We start from the raw sequence: 15,510 nt of genomic DNA, 5'->3' as shown, positions 1-15,510 counted from the left end.
TGGCTTTGGCATAGAGTATGAAGGATGCAATGGCAAGAGATAAAGCTGAAGTGGTAAGCTGTGGTCAGATCACAAAAAGCCTCAAAACTTTGTGTAAGCGTTAACTTTATATTAAAAGCAATGGAAAGCCTATGTTTTGAGCAAGGAAGGGACATGATCAAATGTATGTTTTTGAAAGATTGGAGGTTGAAAGAAATGGAGGCATATGAAGAAGTCAAAGCTAGGGCCATTTTGTTCCCCCTCACTTGGGGGATCAGCTACCAGCTCAAATTTTGTAAAGATACGCTAGAAAACTAGAGTCAGAGGGCCAGTGACATCACCATATTTAAATGTTCAGAGATGCATCCTCAAGGAGGGCAAAGGATGAAGAAATAGGAGAGGGATAATGGCAGCCAAGGTCCTTCAGAAGTGGGAAGGAATGGTGAGGGACCAGAGAGACACCTCTTCTATTCAGAGGGGAAATGATGGGTGAGGTGTAGATAGGTTGGCAAATTTGATGACAGGAGGTTGTAAGTTATCTCGTTTCTTTCCCGTAATTCAGGAGGCAAAATCAGCCATCTGCCCATGAAAAGGGCGGTGGCCAAGGAGTGTGGCAAACACTGTTGGTTGACCCAATGTCATTGCCAAAACCCACCTGCCCTGCCGTTTTCCCTCTAGAGGTCGAAAACTCATGCTTTACCAAACACATTTGCAACAAGGAAACATAAGCAGAATTTTGTTGGAGTTTCGTGGAAAGCTTTTACTTTTCCTAGCAAAGGAGATGGCCATGGCTGGAGCTCCAATTCCTCTTTCTTTCTGACTTGGCCCTGGATGTCATTCCTGGAGCTGGGAAGCTCTCTTGCCTGTCTGAGAAAATAAACATGAGGGAAAGGCCAAAAGAAGGGCAGAGACCACATCCAGATCAGCCGTTGTCCACCTGCTGACTGACAGTCAGCAGCAACTCACCTCCAGATCTCTGGTTACAAAGCCTTACTTGTTTAAACCACCACAGGTGGATTTTGCATCCAGAAGCACTCCCAATACAGGAAGGTTTAAGGGCAGTGGCCAACATGTGATCTGGTCTCTGAAGAGAATGAGACAGAGGTAAAGAGGGAACATAGGACTATAGCTAATACTAAAGGCCAAGATGAAGTGAAATTCATAAAAATATCAATTTCATTTGGGAGTATTTACACTCTATGGAAATTAATCTAATGCGGGTGCTAACATCCTACTAATTTTTAAAATCAAGGTTAGCCCAAGTCCTGGTAAATCTCCATTTGAATGAACTAGCATTAGGAGACCTATGTAAGTTCATGATTAACTCCCAGGACACAGCAATACCCTTTAAAGATTTTGTCATGTACTTAGATGATATGACTCACACCACCTTCTGCGGGAGAAATTCAGATTATTCACAATGCAAAGAATGCAATCTCTTAAGGTTTATGGCAGCACGAAGTGAAGACAACTTCCCTCAGAATGCCTGATTTGAGATTCTGTCATTTTATTCATAGTAACAAGAAACTCTGTCTTTCCATAATTAAGCAATAATTCACAATACACATATCTGAGGCATTTGCTGCTTTCATAGATGGCTTGTTCCTTTAATTACAAAGAGAATGAACCCAAAGATACCTATACTTTTAATAACTGAAAATATACAAAACCCTCTATATATTAATATTCACTAGAGCTACAAAGTATAATCGCTATCAGAAAACTCTGTAATTACAATTTACATTCACTTCTCCCCTTACCATTCTTACATTATCAATATTCTAAGTAGAGCACAGTAATCCCATAATTGTTTCTGCAGTTACTCTAAGCACTAGATGTGGTTAGGTTTTCTGATAATACAATGTTTATACTTCACAAGGATCCCAAAGTTCACTATAAGCCCCCTCTTCCCTTCTCCCAAGGACTTTCATTTCTAATGTTTGCTTTCATATTGGGTAACTGTGGCACCACAGAACACATTTTAATGCATGTATTCTTGTAACACAGTTTTATCAAGAATCCCTAGAAAAGGGAACATCATGTTGTATACTGTCAGAATAATTGCAATAACATAGAAGTCAGTCATTTTAAACAGGAAATCTGACTAACTTAAATATGGGCAAAACTCAGTGGACTCTTCAAACTAAACTTTAGAAATTTGGACAAGAGTGTCAAAACACAGGGGCTGGTGTCTTGACAGCTTGTCTAGAAACAAACCTTACTGAGAATGCATAAGACCCTGAAAATGGTTGTCTTGAGATGCCTGAAATATGCTCACAGCTGATTTATGCCAGAAAAGGGGCCTTGAAGAACACTGAAGGAGAGCTGTCAGCTGGTTAAGGGTGTCCTTCTCCATGTGAGCTGTGGCACACTTCTCCATTATAGACCACACTTGCTCATGTTCGTGTTCTATCAGTCTTATTTGGACAGTCTTTCTTCACCTCCCTTTTTTCATTTTTTTTTTTTAAGATGTTATTTATTTGACAGAGAGACACAGCGAGAGAGGTAACACAAGCAGGGGGAGTGGGAGAGGGAGAACCAGACTCCCTGCTTTGCAAGGAGTCCGATGAGGGACTCGATCCCAGGACCCTGGGATCATGACCTGAGCTGAAGGCAGATGCTTAATGACTGAGCCACCCAGGCGCCCCTCTTTTCATTTTAACATGATCATGAACTTTATACAAGCACCCATAGATAGCCCTGTTTATTATAACATTCCTTATGTTTATGCCCTTACCTAAGACGTGTAGAGCCATCTTGCTGTTTTCACTGAATTATTTCCAGATTACATTGTAAAGATTTTTTTTTTCCTACATAGAAAACTACTTAGCGGGCGCCTGGGTGGCTCATTTGGTTAGGCATCTGACTCTTGATTTTGGCTCAGGTCATGATCTCAGGGTTGTGGGCTCCTCGCTCAGCAGGGGAGTCAGCTTGAGAATCTCTCTGCCTCTGCCCCTCTCCCCACTCACGTACTCTCTCTCTCTCAAAATAAGTCTTTAAAAAAAAAAAAGACTACTTAGTATCATCAATAGTGTAGGCTTTTGTGAATTTTCGTAAGAGATTAAATGCCTTTACTCATCTACCCCCTAACAATGACTCTGGACATTTCAGCCTTGGTCTGAAGGTACACATTCTTTTGGGCCTCCTCAATCCTATTCTCATATTTTGAGTCTGGTAACAAAAAACAAATGGTACAAATTTTTTAAATGCTCTAATCTTTGGTCTGGGAACTCCAATGCTCAAGTTATGGAATGGGGGAAAATACTTATTTTAATCCTGAGTAACTCACACATTCCTTCTCAACAGGGAAAATTTGTCTAAAAAGAAATGTACTAGTTCATTATTTGTGTTAGTAATGGAAATAGAACATGTTTGAGAATGTCTGTTCAAGAGCTGCCCTAGGGATGGAAATCTGAATTAAGCTTTCACAAAAATCTCAAACATCTGAATTGACACTGTATTGATAAGCAGAAGAGCAAACAACGTTGACAGAAGATATTTTACATTCTCTCCTGTAGCTTTTATGACTTTTGAAAGCAAACTAGTGCCCACTGAAATACTAAAGGAGTGTTTGTGCTTTGTGTCTTCTCCTGCTGAAAAAGCTCTGAACAAACACTTTGATTCCCTTACAACACTGATGGGACTTTTTCTTTCGTGTGTCTTTTCCTATGTCTGAGAAGATTTGAGCTCTGACTAAAGGCTTTGCCACATTCATGACACTTGTAGGGTTTTTCCCCAGTGTGCGTTCTTCGATGCTGAATCAGGACGGCACTCCGGCTGAAAGCCTTTGCGCACACGCCACATGCGTAAGGTTTCTCCCCACTGTGGATTCTCTGATGGAGGATAAGGGCTGAGCTCTGACTGAACACTTTGCCACATTCATCACACTTGTGTTGTTTTTTTCCAAAAGGGTTTCTCTGTCTTCTTTCAAACTTGCCATCTTGTTCACTGCCTCTTCTGTACGTGCAACTCTGGGGAGCATCCACAGGAAGGGTGTTAGAAACGGTGTAATGCAGCTCCATGCCTGGAGAAGTCTTTTGCGTCAAAGCTGAATTCACATTTGTAGTTTTCGGGTCTTTAGCTGAAATAATACACAGAAAAGCAATGTCACCAGTTCCCTGTTCAGAAAGAAAGAAAGGCAAATAGAATGATCCAAAGGAAATATATATGGATTATTTATTGGCTAGCATGTTTATAAAATAGCACCACGATGTGGAAGATGGAGACAGGAAGTCACAAAACATTGAGAAGATCATAAGGCAAAAAGGAAAGATTTATATATTGAGGAGACAGTCAACTATAAAGACGAAAAGCTCCATGCAAAAGGTAGAATGGTGAGTAGAGTAAAAAGCTATATCAGAGACTGAAAAAAATATCTGGAAGAAAAGGGACTAGAGGATGAGGAATTATGGGAGAAGCAGAGAAGCAACCGATGGAGAGGAGCCAGATGTGGCAGTGGGTAGTAATAAACAAGACTCAGTATGAAGGTCAATAAATAAAAGTTTAATAATGATAAATGAAATGAAGAAAGCCAAGGGGTCAAGACTGAATATGGAAATATGGTCAGAAATACAAATTAGGGGGGAAAGGGGGAGGATTATAGATTAGGATAACTGACATCTCAAATAAATCAAGGGTAGCAGAGTACCCATTTACAAAAAACCTCTACTCTTATATGTATTTTATAGTACTAGCTGAATGGCATTGTTACTGGTGTAAACAGAAATCATTTTGTAAATGGTAAGGATTCTGTCTCAAATTCATTTTTTTTTTTTTTAAGATTTTATTTATTTATTTGAGAGACAGAGTGAGACAGAGAGAACATGAGAGGGGGGAGAAGCAGACTCCCTGCTGAGCAGGGAGCCCAATGCAGGACTCGATTCCAGGACCCTGGGGTCATGACCTGAGCTGAAGGCAGTCGCTTAACCAACTGAGCCACCCAGGCGCCCTCAAATTCATTTCTGATAGCTCAAATTCCAAAGTGACTTCAATGTCTGGTCCCTACCATCAAAATCCAAGGATGTCCACTCTCGCCACTTTTATTCAACAAAGTACTGAAGTCTTAGCCAGAGCAGTCAGACAACATAAAGAAATAAAAGGCTCCAAGTTGGTAAGGAAGAAGTAAAACTCTCACTATTTGCATATGACTGATACTTTATCTAGAAAACTCTAAAGACTCCACCAAAAAAACTATTAGAACTGATACAGTATGAATTCAGTAAAGTCACAGGATATTAGAACTGATACAGATGAATTCAGTAAAGTCACAGGATACAAATCAATGTACAGAAATCTGCTGCATTCCTATACACTAATAATGAAGCAGCAGAAAGTGAAATTAAGAAAGCAATCTCATTTACAACTGAACCAAAAACAATAAAAGATCTAGGAATAAATTTAACCAAAGATGTGGAAGACCTGTACTCTGAAAACTATAAAACACTGATGAAAGAAATTCAAGACAATGCAAAGAAATGGAAAGACAGTCCATGCTCATGGGTTGGAAGAACAAACATTGTTAAAATGTCTATTCTACCCAAAGCAATTTACAGACTTAATGTAATCCCTATCAAAATACCAACAGCAATTTTCACGGAACTAGAACAATCCTAAAATTTGTATGGAACCATGAAAGACCTTAAATAGCCAAAGCAATCTTGAAGAAGAAAAACAAAACTTGAGGTATCACAATTCCAGATTTCAAGTTATATTACAAAGTGACAGTAATTAAAACAGTATGGTACTGGCACAAAAATAAACACATATATCAATGAGAGAGGACAGAAAACCCAGAAATAAACCTATACTTTTATGGTAAATTAATCTTCAACAAAGGAGGAATGAATATACAATGAGAAAAGGACAGCCTCTTCAACAAAGTGTTGGGAAAACTGGACAGCTACATGCAAAAGAATGATACTGGACCAGTTTCTTACATCGTACACAAACATAAACTCAAAAATGTATTAAAGACCTACATGTGAGACCTGAAAACATAAAAATCCTTGAAGAGAACAAAGGCAGTAATCTCTCTGACATCAGCCATAGCAACATTTTTCTAGATATGTCTCCTGAGGCAAGGGAAACAAAACCAAAAATAAACTACTGCAAGTACATCAAATAAAAAGTTTCTGCACAGCAAAGGAAACAATCCACAAAACTAAATGGCAACCTACTGAATGGCAGAAGATATTTGCAAATGACATCTGATAAAGGGTTAGGATCCAAAATATATTAAGAACTTACACAACTCAACACCCAAAAAACAAATAATCCAATTTAAAAATGAGCAGAAGACAAGAACAGACATTTCTCCAAAGAAGACATATAGATGGCCAACACACATGAAAAGATGCTTAACATTACCCATCATCAGGGAAATACAAATCAAAATTACAGTGAGATACAACCTCACACTTGTAAGAATGGCTAAAATCAAAAACACAAGAAAAAGTGTTAGTGAAGATGTGGAGACAAAGGAACTCTCTTGCACTGTTGGTGGGAATGCAAACTGCTGCAGCCACTGTGGAAAACAGTATGAGGGTTCCTCAAAAAATTACAAATAGAATTACTCTATAATCCAGGAATTGCACTACTGGTTATCTACCCAACAAATACAGAAACACTAATTCAAAGGGATACACGCACCCCCTATTTTATAGCAGCATTATTTGCAGTAGCCAAACTATGGAAGCAGCCCAAGTGTCCATCTATAGATGAATGGAGGAAGAAGATGTGATGTGTGTGCACACACACACACACACACAGGAATATTCCTCAGCCATAAAAAAGAATGAGATCTTGCCATTTGCAATGACATGGATGAAGCTAGAGAGTATTATGGGAAGTGAAATAAGTCAGTCTGAGAAAGACAAATACCATATGATTTCACTCACATGTGGAATTTAAGAAACAAATGAATAAAGGGGGAAAAAAAAGAGAGAGAGACAAACCAAGAAACAGACTCTTAACTACAGAGAACAAATTGGATGGTTACCAGACCATCAGTTACCGGGTAGGGAAGTGGGGGGATAGGGGAAATAGGGGATGGGGATTAAAGAGTACAGTCATCATGGTGAAAAAAATAAAATGTAAAAAATAAAACAAAATAAAAAATGTAAGAAAGGCCTCTGTGAGGACATTCAGAGGTAGAACGTAGTTCTTGTCAACCCTGGGGTCCCAAGACCTGGCTTTGAGGCTGCTTAATTTTGTTGTCACTACCAGAAAAAGCTGCTGAGGTAGGGGTGGTTCCCTCCTGATCCTGATGCAGTGTGACAAGACTTTCATTTCTCTCTCAGTTAAGCCAAGACAACTGCTAGACTGGAAGTGTTAAGTGCCTGGTACAAGCCTCTTGGGAGCAGGTACTTGTCAATTAAGAGAAATACTTTCTAAGTCTCTAAATTTTTGTATTTTGTTTTTCCTCTATTTTCTTATCAAAAGTACCTTACATCAAAAACTAATGATGTAATGTATGGTGACTAACATAATAAAATAAAATTAATTAAAAAAAAAAAAGTACCTTGGAAAAACTCTAACCTTGCCCTGTGGAATATGGAAGCCGTGCTGGGGGGAGAAGGGGAGATCCTCCCAAGTGGGGTTTCCCTCTTCATTTCTGACTCCCATTTTATCCAGCATGATCATCTAGAAGGAAGGTCTCTGCTCACATGTCGCTCATCAAAGACGCTTTCTCCGCCACTTTATTAAATAAGACTCGGTCCCTACTTTGTTTAGTAAAACCTATTCCCCTTATTCTGCTTTGCTTTTGTCCCACAGCACTTACCTTCTGCGTATCTGCAACAGAAGAACAGGCTGCCGTGCAGCCATTTTGGAGCACTTTGTAAAAAGTGACGCAGGCAGCAACAGAGATCAGTTTAGGGTGTGAGGGTAAAGTCATCTTAGCAGCAGTATGGTGATTTTAATGCTGGATGCCACCAGTAACCAAGCAAGAAGCTAGACAGAAAATGATGAGGTAGACTAGTGGTCTTTAGACTGTGACTCTGGGGTCCCTCGGGGGGGACAGGCCAAGTGGGAGCCCTTGTGGATGGACACTGCTTGTTCCTGCGTCAGTAGCTGTGCTTTCATCTGTTTTATATACTGGGACTCCAGGCAACATTTCATTTCAGAAAAGGGCCATGCTTTCTTTTTTTTTTTTTTTAAAGATTTTATTTACTTATTGGGCGCCTGGGTTGGCTCAGTCGGTTAAGTGACTGCCTTCGGCTCAGGTCATGATCCCGGAGTCCTGGGATCCAGCCCCGCATCGGGCTCCAGGCTCAGCAGGGATCCTACTTCTCCCTTTGACCCTCTCCCCTCTCATGCTATTTCTCTCTCTCTCAAATAAATAAATTTTAAAAAATTTAAAAAAGATTTTATTTATTTATTTGAGAGAGAGAGAGCACGAGCACACACAGAGAGAGGGGCAGAGGAAGTGGGAGAAGCAGACTCCCCACTGAGCAGGGAGCCCAGTGTGGGGCTCGATCCCAGGACACAGGGAGCAGGACCTGAGCCGAAGGCAGACGTTTAACTGACTGAGCCACCCAAGCGCCCCAAGGGTCATGCTTCTTCAAAAAAGGTTTGAAAATCCCCATGGAGATGATGTCAAGGATTTAAAAATCTGAAAGATATCATAAGACTCTCTGGGAAAAAAACAAGAACAAAACACAGAGAATGATCATTAGCACAACATCTAATGGTGCAAGTCCCCACGGTGAAGAAGAGGCAGGAGGGGAGATTTGAGACCGCTTGCCGAAAGCAGCTGAGACGTGTGTGGTGGGCTGAGAGGCCACCTTTGTCCCCACCATGAACTGAATCCCGCCCCTCACCTTTTTGTCTTGAGCGGAACTCTGGGGATGCCCATGGCAGCGGCTGCTTTCCGGGCTTGATCCGGCTACGTGGGGGCTCCTGAGTGATTTCCCCGGCTATCAGCTTCTCTGCAGGCATGTCCTCACTTTGTCCAAAAAAGACCTGGAAGCAGTTAGGTATAACTGAGGCTGAAGAAGGGAATCTTGTTGGGACTTTGGGATAAAATAATAGAGAAGAAAGGGCGCCTGGGTGGCTCTGGCTTAAGTGTCTGCCTTCGGCTCAGGTCATGAGCCCGGGGTCCTCGGATCGAGCCCTGCATCGGGCTCCCTGCTCGGCAGAGAGTCTGCTTCTCCCTCTCCCTCGGTCACTCCCCCTGCTTGGGCTCTCTCTCTAACAAATAAATAAAATCTTAAAAATATATAAAATAAAAAAAATAATAGAGAAGAAACTACACAGAAAAATATCCTGGGATTCAGGAAAAGGGAGGAAGAAAGCAGAGCCACACTCTGTTTTCCGGCACAGGCGGGAGGACATTCACTACCCTACGTGTTTAGTGTGCTGAGTAGGAGTACAGTTTGAAAGCTCTACTCCCAGCGATGCCCCAGAGCTCCGAACTCAACCTGGTCACTCACCCCCACCAGATGCCTTTTTACCTGCTCAGTTGGCTCATCAAATTCTTTCTCCAGCTCTTCCAACAGGGTCACAGCTTCCTCGCCGCTTTTTGGACTATGTTGCTGAACCCAAATCTGCAGCTCCTCAGGCAGGATGCTCAGAAACTGCTCCAGCACCAGCAGCTCCAGGATCTGCTCCTTGGAGTTCACCGCCGGCCTCAGCCACTGATGGCAAAGCTCCCGGAGCCGGCTCAGCGCCTCCCGGGGCCCCGCGGAATCAGAGCAGCCAAACTGCCTGAAACGCTGGCGGAAGGTCTCTGGGCTGCAGGAGCGGCTCCAGGGGAGGCTGGAGTCCAGATCACAGGCCTGCTCTTCCTCTTCCATCTTCACTATCAGAATGCTGTCAGACTCCTCTGCAGTTTGTGGAAGGAGTGATGACTTGCTCAGCTTTGCAGACATTTGGACTGGGAACAGAGAAGTAGGCTTTAATCTTCAAGAAGGTGAAGTTTTCCTTAAGGACACTCCTTAAATATGATTAAAGAAACAAGTGGGGGGGAGGGGCGCCTGGGTGGCTCAGTCCTTAAGCCTCTGCCTTCGCCTCAGGTCATGATCCCAGGGTCCTGGGCTTCCTGCTCAGCGGGAAGCCTGCTTCTCCCTGTCACACTCCCCCTTCTTGTGTTCCCTCTCTCACTGTCTCTTTCTCTCTGTCAAATAAATAAATAAAATCTTAAAAAAAAAAACAAAGAAAAAAAAACAAGTGGGAACATGACATGGAGAAATGTTTCTTAGAACAATACATCTAAAATTAGAAACAGACTATACGGCAAGTATTGCCCTTAATCTTAGTATAAACCACGCTTTCGGGGCGCCTGGGTGGCTCAGTCGTTAAGTGTCTGACTTCGGCTCAGGTCATGATCCCAGGGTTCTGGGATCGAGCCCCGCATCGGGCTTCCTGCTCCGCGGGAAGCCTGCTTCTCCCTCTCCCGCTCCCCATGCTTGTGTTCCCTCTCACTGTATCTATCTCTGTCAAATGAATAAATAAAATCTTTAAAACAAAACAAAACAAAAAATAAATAAACCACACTTTCAAAGAATACTTCCTTAAGAGAATCTAAGAGCTAAGATGCATTAATTCATATGCATGAGTAATTCCCAATTTATTCTGCAAATCATGCACACTATTCTGCAAATCATGCACACGAGGCTAAGTATCACAATAAGGGATCAGCCAGGATTATGCAGGAACTCCTGGAGAGCAGAAATAAGGGAAGCTCGAGAAAAATTATGACTCTGGGGCAGGCTCAAAGAGCCAATTAATTTTTTTTCTAGCCTGCTGCAAAGAGTGCCAAAAAATAGTCTCATGAGAGAAGTAGTTTGTGTGGATTTTTTCAACGTTTACTATTAAACAGTATTAAATATGACATTAGGTTTAATACTATCAAGTAGTATTAAAACAATACTATTTTGACAGTAAAGGAACCATTCAAAAGAAAAAGTAATTGCATATTCCTCCATCTTAATGTGCTTCCATTAATTCATATTCACTTCCGCTTCTGATCCATAACATCTTTATTATTTACCTTTATCATAGAATATTTAGGTTGTTCCTAATTTTTACTATCATAAATAATGCTGGAAGGCACATTTTCAGGAATATATTCTTTTTCCCCAAGTTATTCAAGGATATCCCAAGGACTTGGCTTAACTGGGCTCAAAGGAGAGTGGCAAATGGATTTCTATGTATTATCAAATGAATTACAGAAAAGATTGTTTATCAATCGACAATGTCAACAGCAACAGAGTGATGTATGAGAGCAGCAATTTCCCCAAATGTCATAGCAGAAAGAGGTTAGAAAGACACTTGTAGCACCATTTTAGTATATGCATCACTGGTAACTGATGGCTAATTAAAAAATCTTAAATGTGCCCCTGTTTTTCCTCTTTAGGCAATCTACCTTTCCGCTCCCCCCCCCCCCCCACTTCATCAAGCGCTGTCTTAGGCACCAAAGATAGAGTGACCTGAACAAAGCCTGTGGCTCCTTAAAGCTTATATTAAGAGACAACAATGTTACCAAATAAATGATACAAAAGTGATTGCAATGTAGCAAGTGATAACAAATGACACACAGATAATTTACCACGCACTGTTATCAGCACCTTAAATATAAACTTACTTAAAACCTCTCAAAAGCCCTGTATGGTTATTGTCATGCCCGCGTTGTAGATGAGAAACCTAACAAGGCAAGCGCAGGTAGCGTGACCACGGGCAAAGGGGCAGGGCTGGGGTCTGAATCCAGGCCATCCACTTACCCACGGTGCTGCGTGGTCAAGAGGCCGGAGGCCGGGTCCCAGGGCAGAGAAGGAGCAGCAGACCGGACGATAGTGGGCCGGGACAGACTCTAGGGTCGAGACCTGAGCGGCGGGAAGGGTTGAGGCCATGAGTTTGGAAGCCGTTTGGGGGCGTTACAGTGAGGGGCCCTAAATTAAGCCTCTGGAAGTCACGGAGAGAGAGGGGCGGCCGGGGCGCACTCTGCCTCTTCAGCACCAGCCGCCGACACGTGCCGCCTGCACAACAGCTCTCGGCGCTACACAGGAGACGGGGAGCCCGAACCCCAACACCGCACGCGAGCTGATCACGAACCGGCTCCCTGGAGCGGAGGCTTCGCTGAGAGCCCCGAATCCGGGTCCTTCCGCAGAGGGCCGACTCTCACTCCAAAACCCCTCCTCCAGCGGGCCGGCTCGCGGAGGGCTGGCGCCCGAGGGCCCTCGGACGCGTCGCCCACCTGCCCCGCCCCGCCCCGCCCCGCCAGCGCCCCTCCCGCGCGGGTCCCGGCTCCGCGAGACTGCGGGCGGCACGCGGGCGCTGGGGACGCTGCGCCGAGCGCAGGTGAGCGCGCGCCGGCCGGGAGCCGAGCGGGTTCGGCGGCGGCGGCAGGCGCCGCGGGGCTGCGCGGGGAGAACGAAGGGAGGGGCGCGCGGACGCGCGGTGAGGGGCAAGGAGGTGCGAGAGCAGGTAGGAGCCGCGGGAAGCGCCAGGGGGCGACAGGAGTCGGGGCGGGTATAAAGAGGGCGGGCGCGGAGGGAGGAGCCGGGAAGGCTGCTTCGCGGTGGCGGCGGGGTGCGTGGCCGCCTCCTCCCACCCCGGTGGGCACGCTTCTCCCCGCGGCCTAGGGGCTCAGAAGAGGCCTCGATTCTCACCTCCCGACCGGGAAGAGCGACGCCGCGTTATCCGGAAGACGCCGGGGAAGCGCCGGATTGGAAGCTGCTTCCGGGCCCCGTGGCCGGGTTGGGGGCCCGCCCGGGATGGAGCAGCGGTTGCCATGGAGACGAGCCGCCGCCACCGCCGCCGCCGCGGGCTTTCAGTGTGACGCGGCCCCAGAGTTAGGGGAAGGGGATAACCCCGACGGGTGGGAATGCGGCTGCTCGGCGTCCCTGTTCCCATAAACCGGCGTTGTTGTTTCTCATAGTGCTTCTGCTTAGGTTATTCCATTTACTCTCTCAATAACCCCGTAAGGTTATTCCCAGTTTACAAGAAATAAGCCCCAAAGTTTCGTGACTTGCCCACGATCACAAAGAGGGAAGACTCCTGCACTTTCTACCTTTAAGTACAACTTGCCTCTAATATCCGCGCCACTGGGGTTTTGCTTCAAATAGTGCTGTTTGAAGGAACAGGTTTGACCCCCTCACCCCTGCCGCACGCTTTCACCCGAGAACCTGATGGCCCTTAAAAAGGTGAGAACCCACCTGCACACGTATTTTGGCATATATTTTTTTTTCCTCAGATAATCTTAAGTAAATTTAAGAATAAATTTGGGGCTAAATGAGCTACAAGGCCACGACCCCACATATTGGCTTCCTCTTCCAATCACTTTCCTTAGGGACTCTTGGAAAATGTACTTGTGGAGGGAAGTAGGGAATTAGGAAGAGAACGGAGGATGCTTAAAAACAACTTGCTAATTAATAAACAACAATAACAGGAAAAAGGGGCGCCTGGGTGGCTCAGTTGGTTAAGCAACTGCCTTCAGCTCAGGTCATGATCCTGGAGTCCCGGGATCGAGTCCCGCCCGCATCGGACTCCCTGCTCAGCGGGGTGTCTGCTTCTCCCTCTGATCCTCCCCCTCTCATGCTCTCTGTCTCCCATTCTCTCTCTCAGATAAATAAATAAAAAATCTTAAAAAAAAAAAAAAAAACAATAACAGGAAAAAAACCCTGGGCATGATCTCTCCCCGCAAAAAGTATGCCAATACTGGAGTCTGAAATAAAGGGAGAAGAGGCTGCTTTATTCTGTCTATACCAGACCTAGAGGGTTTGTTTGTTTGTTTGTTTAAGATTTTATTTATTTATTTGACAGACAGAGCGGGAACACAAGTAGGGGGAGTGGGAGAGGGAGAAGCAGGCTTCCTGCGGAGCAGGGAGCCCGATGTGGGGCTGGATCCCAGGACCCTGGGATCATGACCTGAGCCGAAGGCAGATGCTTAACGACTGAGCCACCCAGGTGCCCCCAGACCTAGAGGGTTAGGGGAGAAACTTGTATCTTAATTAATCTACCAGGACTTTAAATTTGAAGAAATTCTTGCATCAATAGGGGACTTTCACAGGATAAGATTTTTTGTTGAGGCAGCTGCTAACACAAATAGCAAGATAGCCCAAAAGTGCAGACGAGAATGTGTTTACTCTGATGGTAGGGAGGTTAATTTAATCAAGGCAACGAGGCATCTGAAACAAGAGTGGTCAATGCTTGACAATGGTGTGAAGTCATAGAAGGTAGTTGAAGGAGAAAATGGACAACAGTTGAAAGCTGCAAAGAGAGTAAGGAACTGTGAAAAGCCATAGGATTTGGCAAGAGGTCAGGAGTGAATTGATGGGTTTGGATTCCACTAGATATGCAGATCATTCCCAAAGCTGAAGTTAAAAAAACACGTAAAAGACTATTTATGAAAGTTTCACAGTATGTTTGATAAAGCACAGGTTTTGTTTGCCTTTTATTTTTTTACTTTTGGGGGCAGAGTGAAAAATTAGCAGGAACAAGGTCCTAGTAGAGAGCACATCTACTATATATACCAGATGCATGGTACTAACTGAGAATTCAGATGTAATATACAGATTCTTGCTTTTTTTTTTTTTAAAGATTTTTTCATTTATTCATTTGAGACAGACAGATACAGAGCATGAGCAGGGGGAGGTCCAGAGGGAGAGGAAGAAGCAGGCTCTCCGCTGAGCAAGGAGTCCGATGTGGGACTTGATCCCAGGACCCTGGGATCATGACCTGAGCTGAAGGCAGAGTCTTAACCATCTGAACCACCCAGGCGCCCCAAGATTCTTGCTTTTTAGGAACCGATAGACTAAGAAGAAGGGTATATAAACTGACAGTTGTAAACAACGAGGCAGATGTTCTGATGGAGCTATCTACAGGATGCTATAAAAGCACAAAGAAAGAAGGTGCTGGGGCGGGGGGAGAGGTGGAGAGAGTGAGACTGGGATTGATGGGGGAAAGCTGAGTGCCATGTAGTCCAAACTGAGAAGCCAGTGCAGAAATTTTATATTTGCTGAGATCGATGGATGGCAAGCCATGAGAGGCTCAGGGTGAGGATGAAGAAAGAAGTAGCTTGCTTTAAAAGATGTGGCAGGCCAGGTAAAAGGCTATGAACTAAAATTTGAAGTAGGATCTGGAGTAAGTGGCACAAGCCTATCTGCAGTTCAGATAGAACTCTGTGATGGCAATGTGAAGGTTGGATTTGGGAGGAGACAAAACTCAAGGCAGGGTGACCAGCTCTGAAACTATTGTGAAGATCTGGACGGCAGCTGTTGGAGATCTGAACTAGTGCAGAGGGAGTGAGGATGGAGGCACATCAGGAAACATTAGGATGCTAATGCTTGCTTGGTGGGCAGACTGACAGATGATTGGATAGTGTATCATTTAGGTAAATTTTTTAAAAGATGGTATGAGCAGGTTTGACAGTGGGTTATGTGGACATTTGAGGAGAATTTTCAGTAGATTGAATCTGAGGCTGAATAATAGGTGATAATCAATACCCTCTACATAATTGGACATTTTATGAGATTATGTAAAAATAAATATCAAACATGCCATATACCTAAATGCTTCCCTTATATAAGCATA

The 15,510-nt window shown here is 44.0% G+C and overlaps 1 protein-coding gene and 1 long non-coding RNA gene across 3 annotated transcripts in view; one reads left to right on the top strand and one right to left on the bottom strand.

Moving 5' to 3' along the window:
- Positions 1–2,926: 2,926 nt before the first annotated feature.
- On the bottom strand, positions 2,927–13,022 carry LOC118004544 (zinc finger protein 396-like). 2 transcript variants are annotated; one of them, XM_034995935.1, is made up of 5 exons: positions 12,588–13,022; positions 11,700–11,801; positions 9,432–9,853; positions 8,799–8,940; positions 2,927–4,060 (listed from the first exon to the last, which is right to left on the bottom strand). In XM_034995935.1, exons 3-5 carry the CDS (start codon positions 9,846–9,848, stop codon positions 3,606–3,608), a joined length of 1,014 nt encoding a protein of 337 aa, XP_034851826.1. In that variant the 5' UTR covers positions 9,849–9,853; positions 11,700–11,801; positions 12,588–13,022; the 3' UTR covers positions 2,927–3,605. The 2 variants fall into 2 exon arrangements, with proteins under 2 accessions (XP_034851826.1, XP_034851825.1); XM_034995934.1 differs by lacking the exon at positions 12,588–13,022 and having other exon boundaries at positions 11,700–12,094.
- Positions 12,186–15,510, top strand: part of LOC118004548 — a 142,887-nt gene continuing 139,562 nt past the window's right edge. Inside the window, exon 1 of the long non-coding RNA XR_004677615.1 lies at positions 12,186–12,276. This is a non-coding gene — a long non-coding RNA (uncharacterized LOC118004548). The remainder of the gene's footprint in view (positions 12,277–15,510) is intronic.

Source organism: Mirounga leonina, unplaced genomic scaffold (assembly GCF_011800145.1).
Source record: "Mirounga leonina isolate KUSES-001 unplaced genomic scaffold, KU_Mleo_1.0 Mir_93, whole genome shotgun sequence".
In the NCBI taxonomy this organism is placed as follows: Eukaryota; Metazoa; Chordata; class Mammalia; order Carnivora; family Phocidae; genus Mirounga; species Mirounga leonina.
Note: the sequence above shows the minus strand (reverse complement) of the source record. Positions and strands in the feature narration are given on the sequence as shown.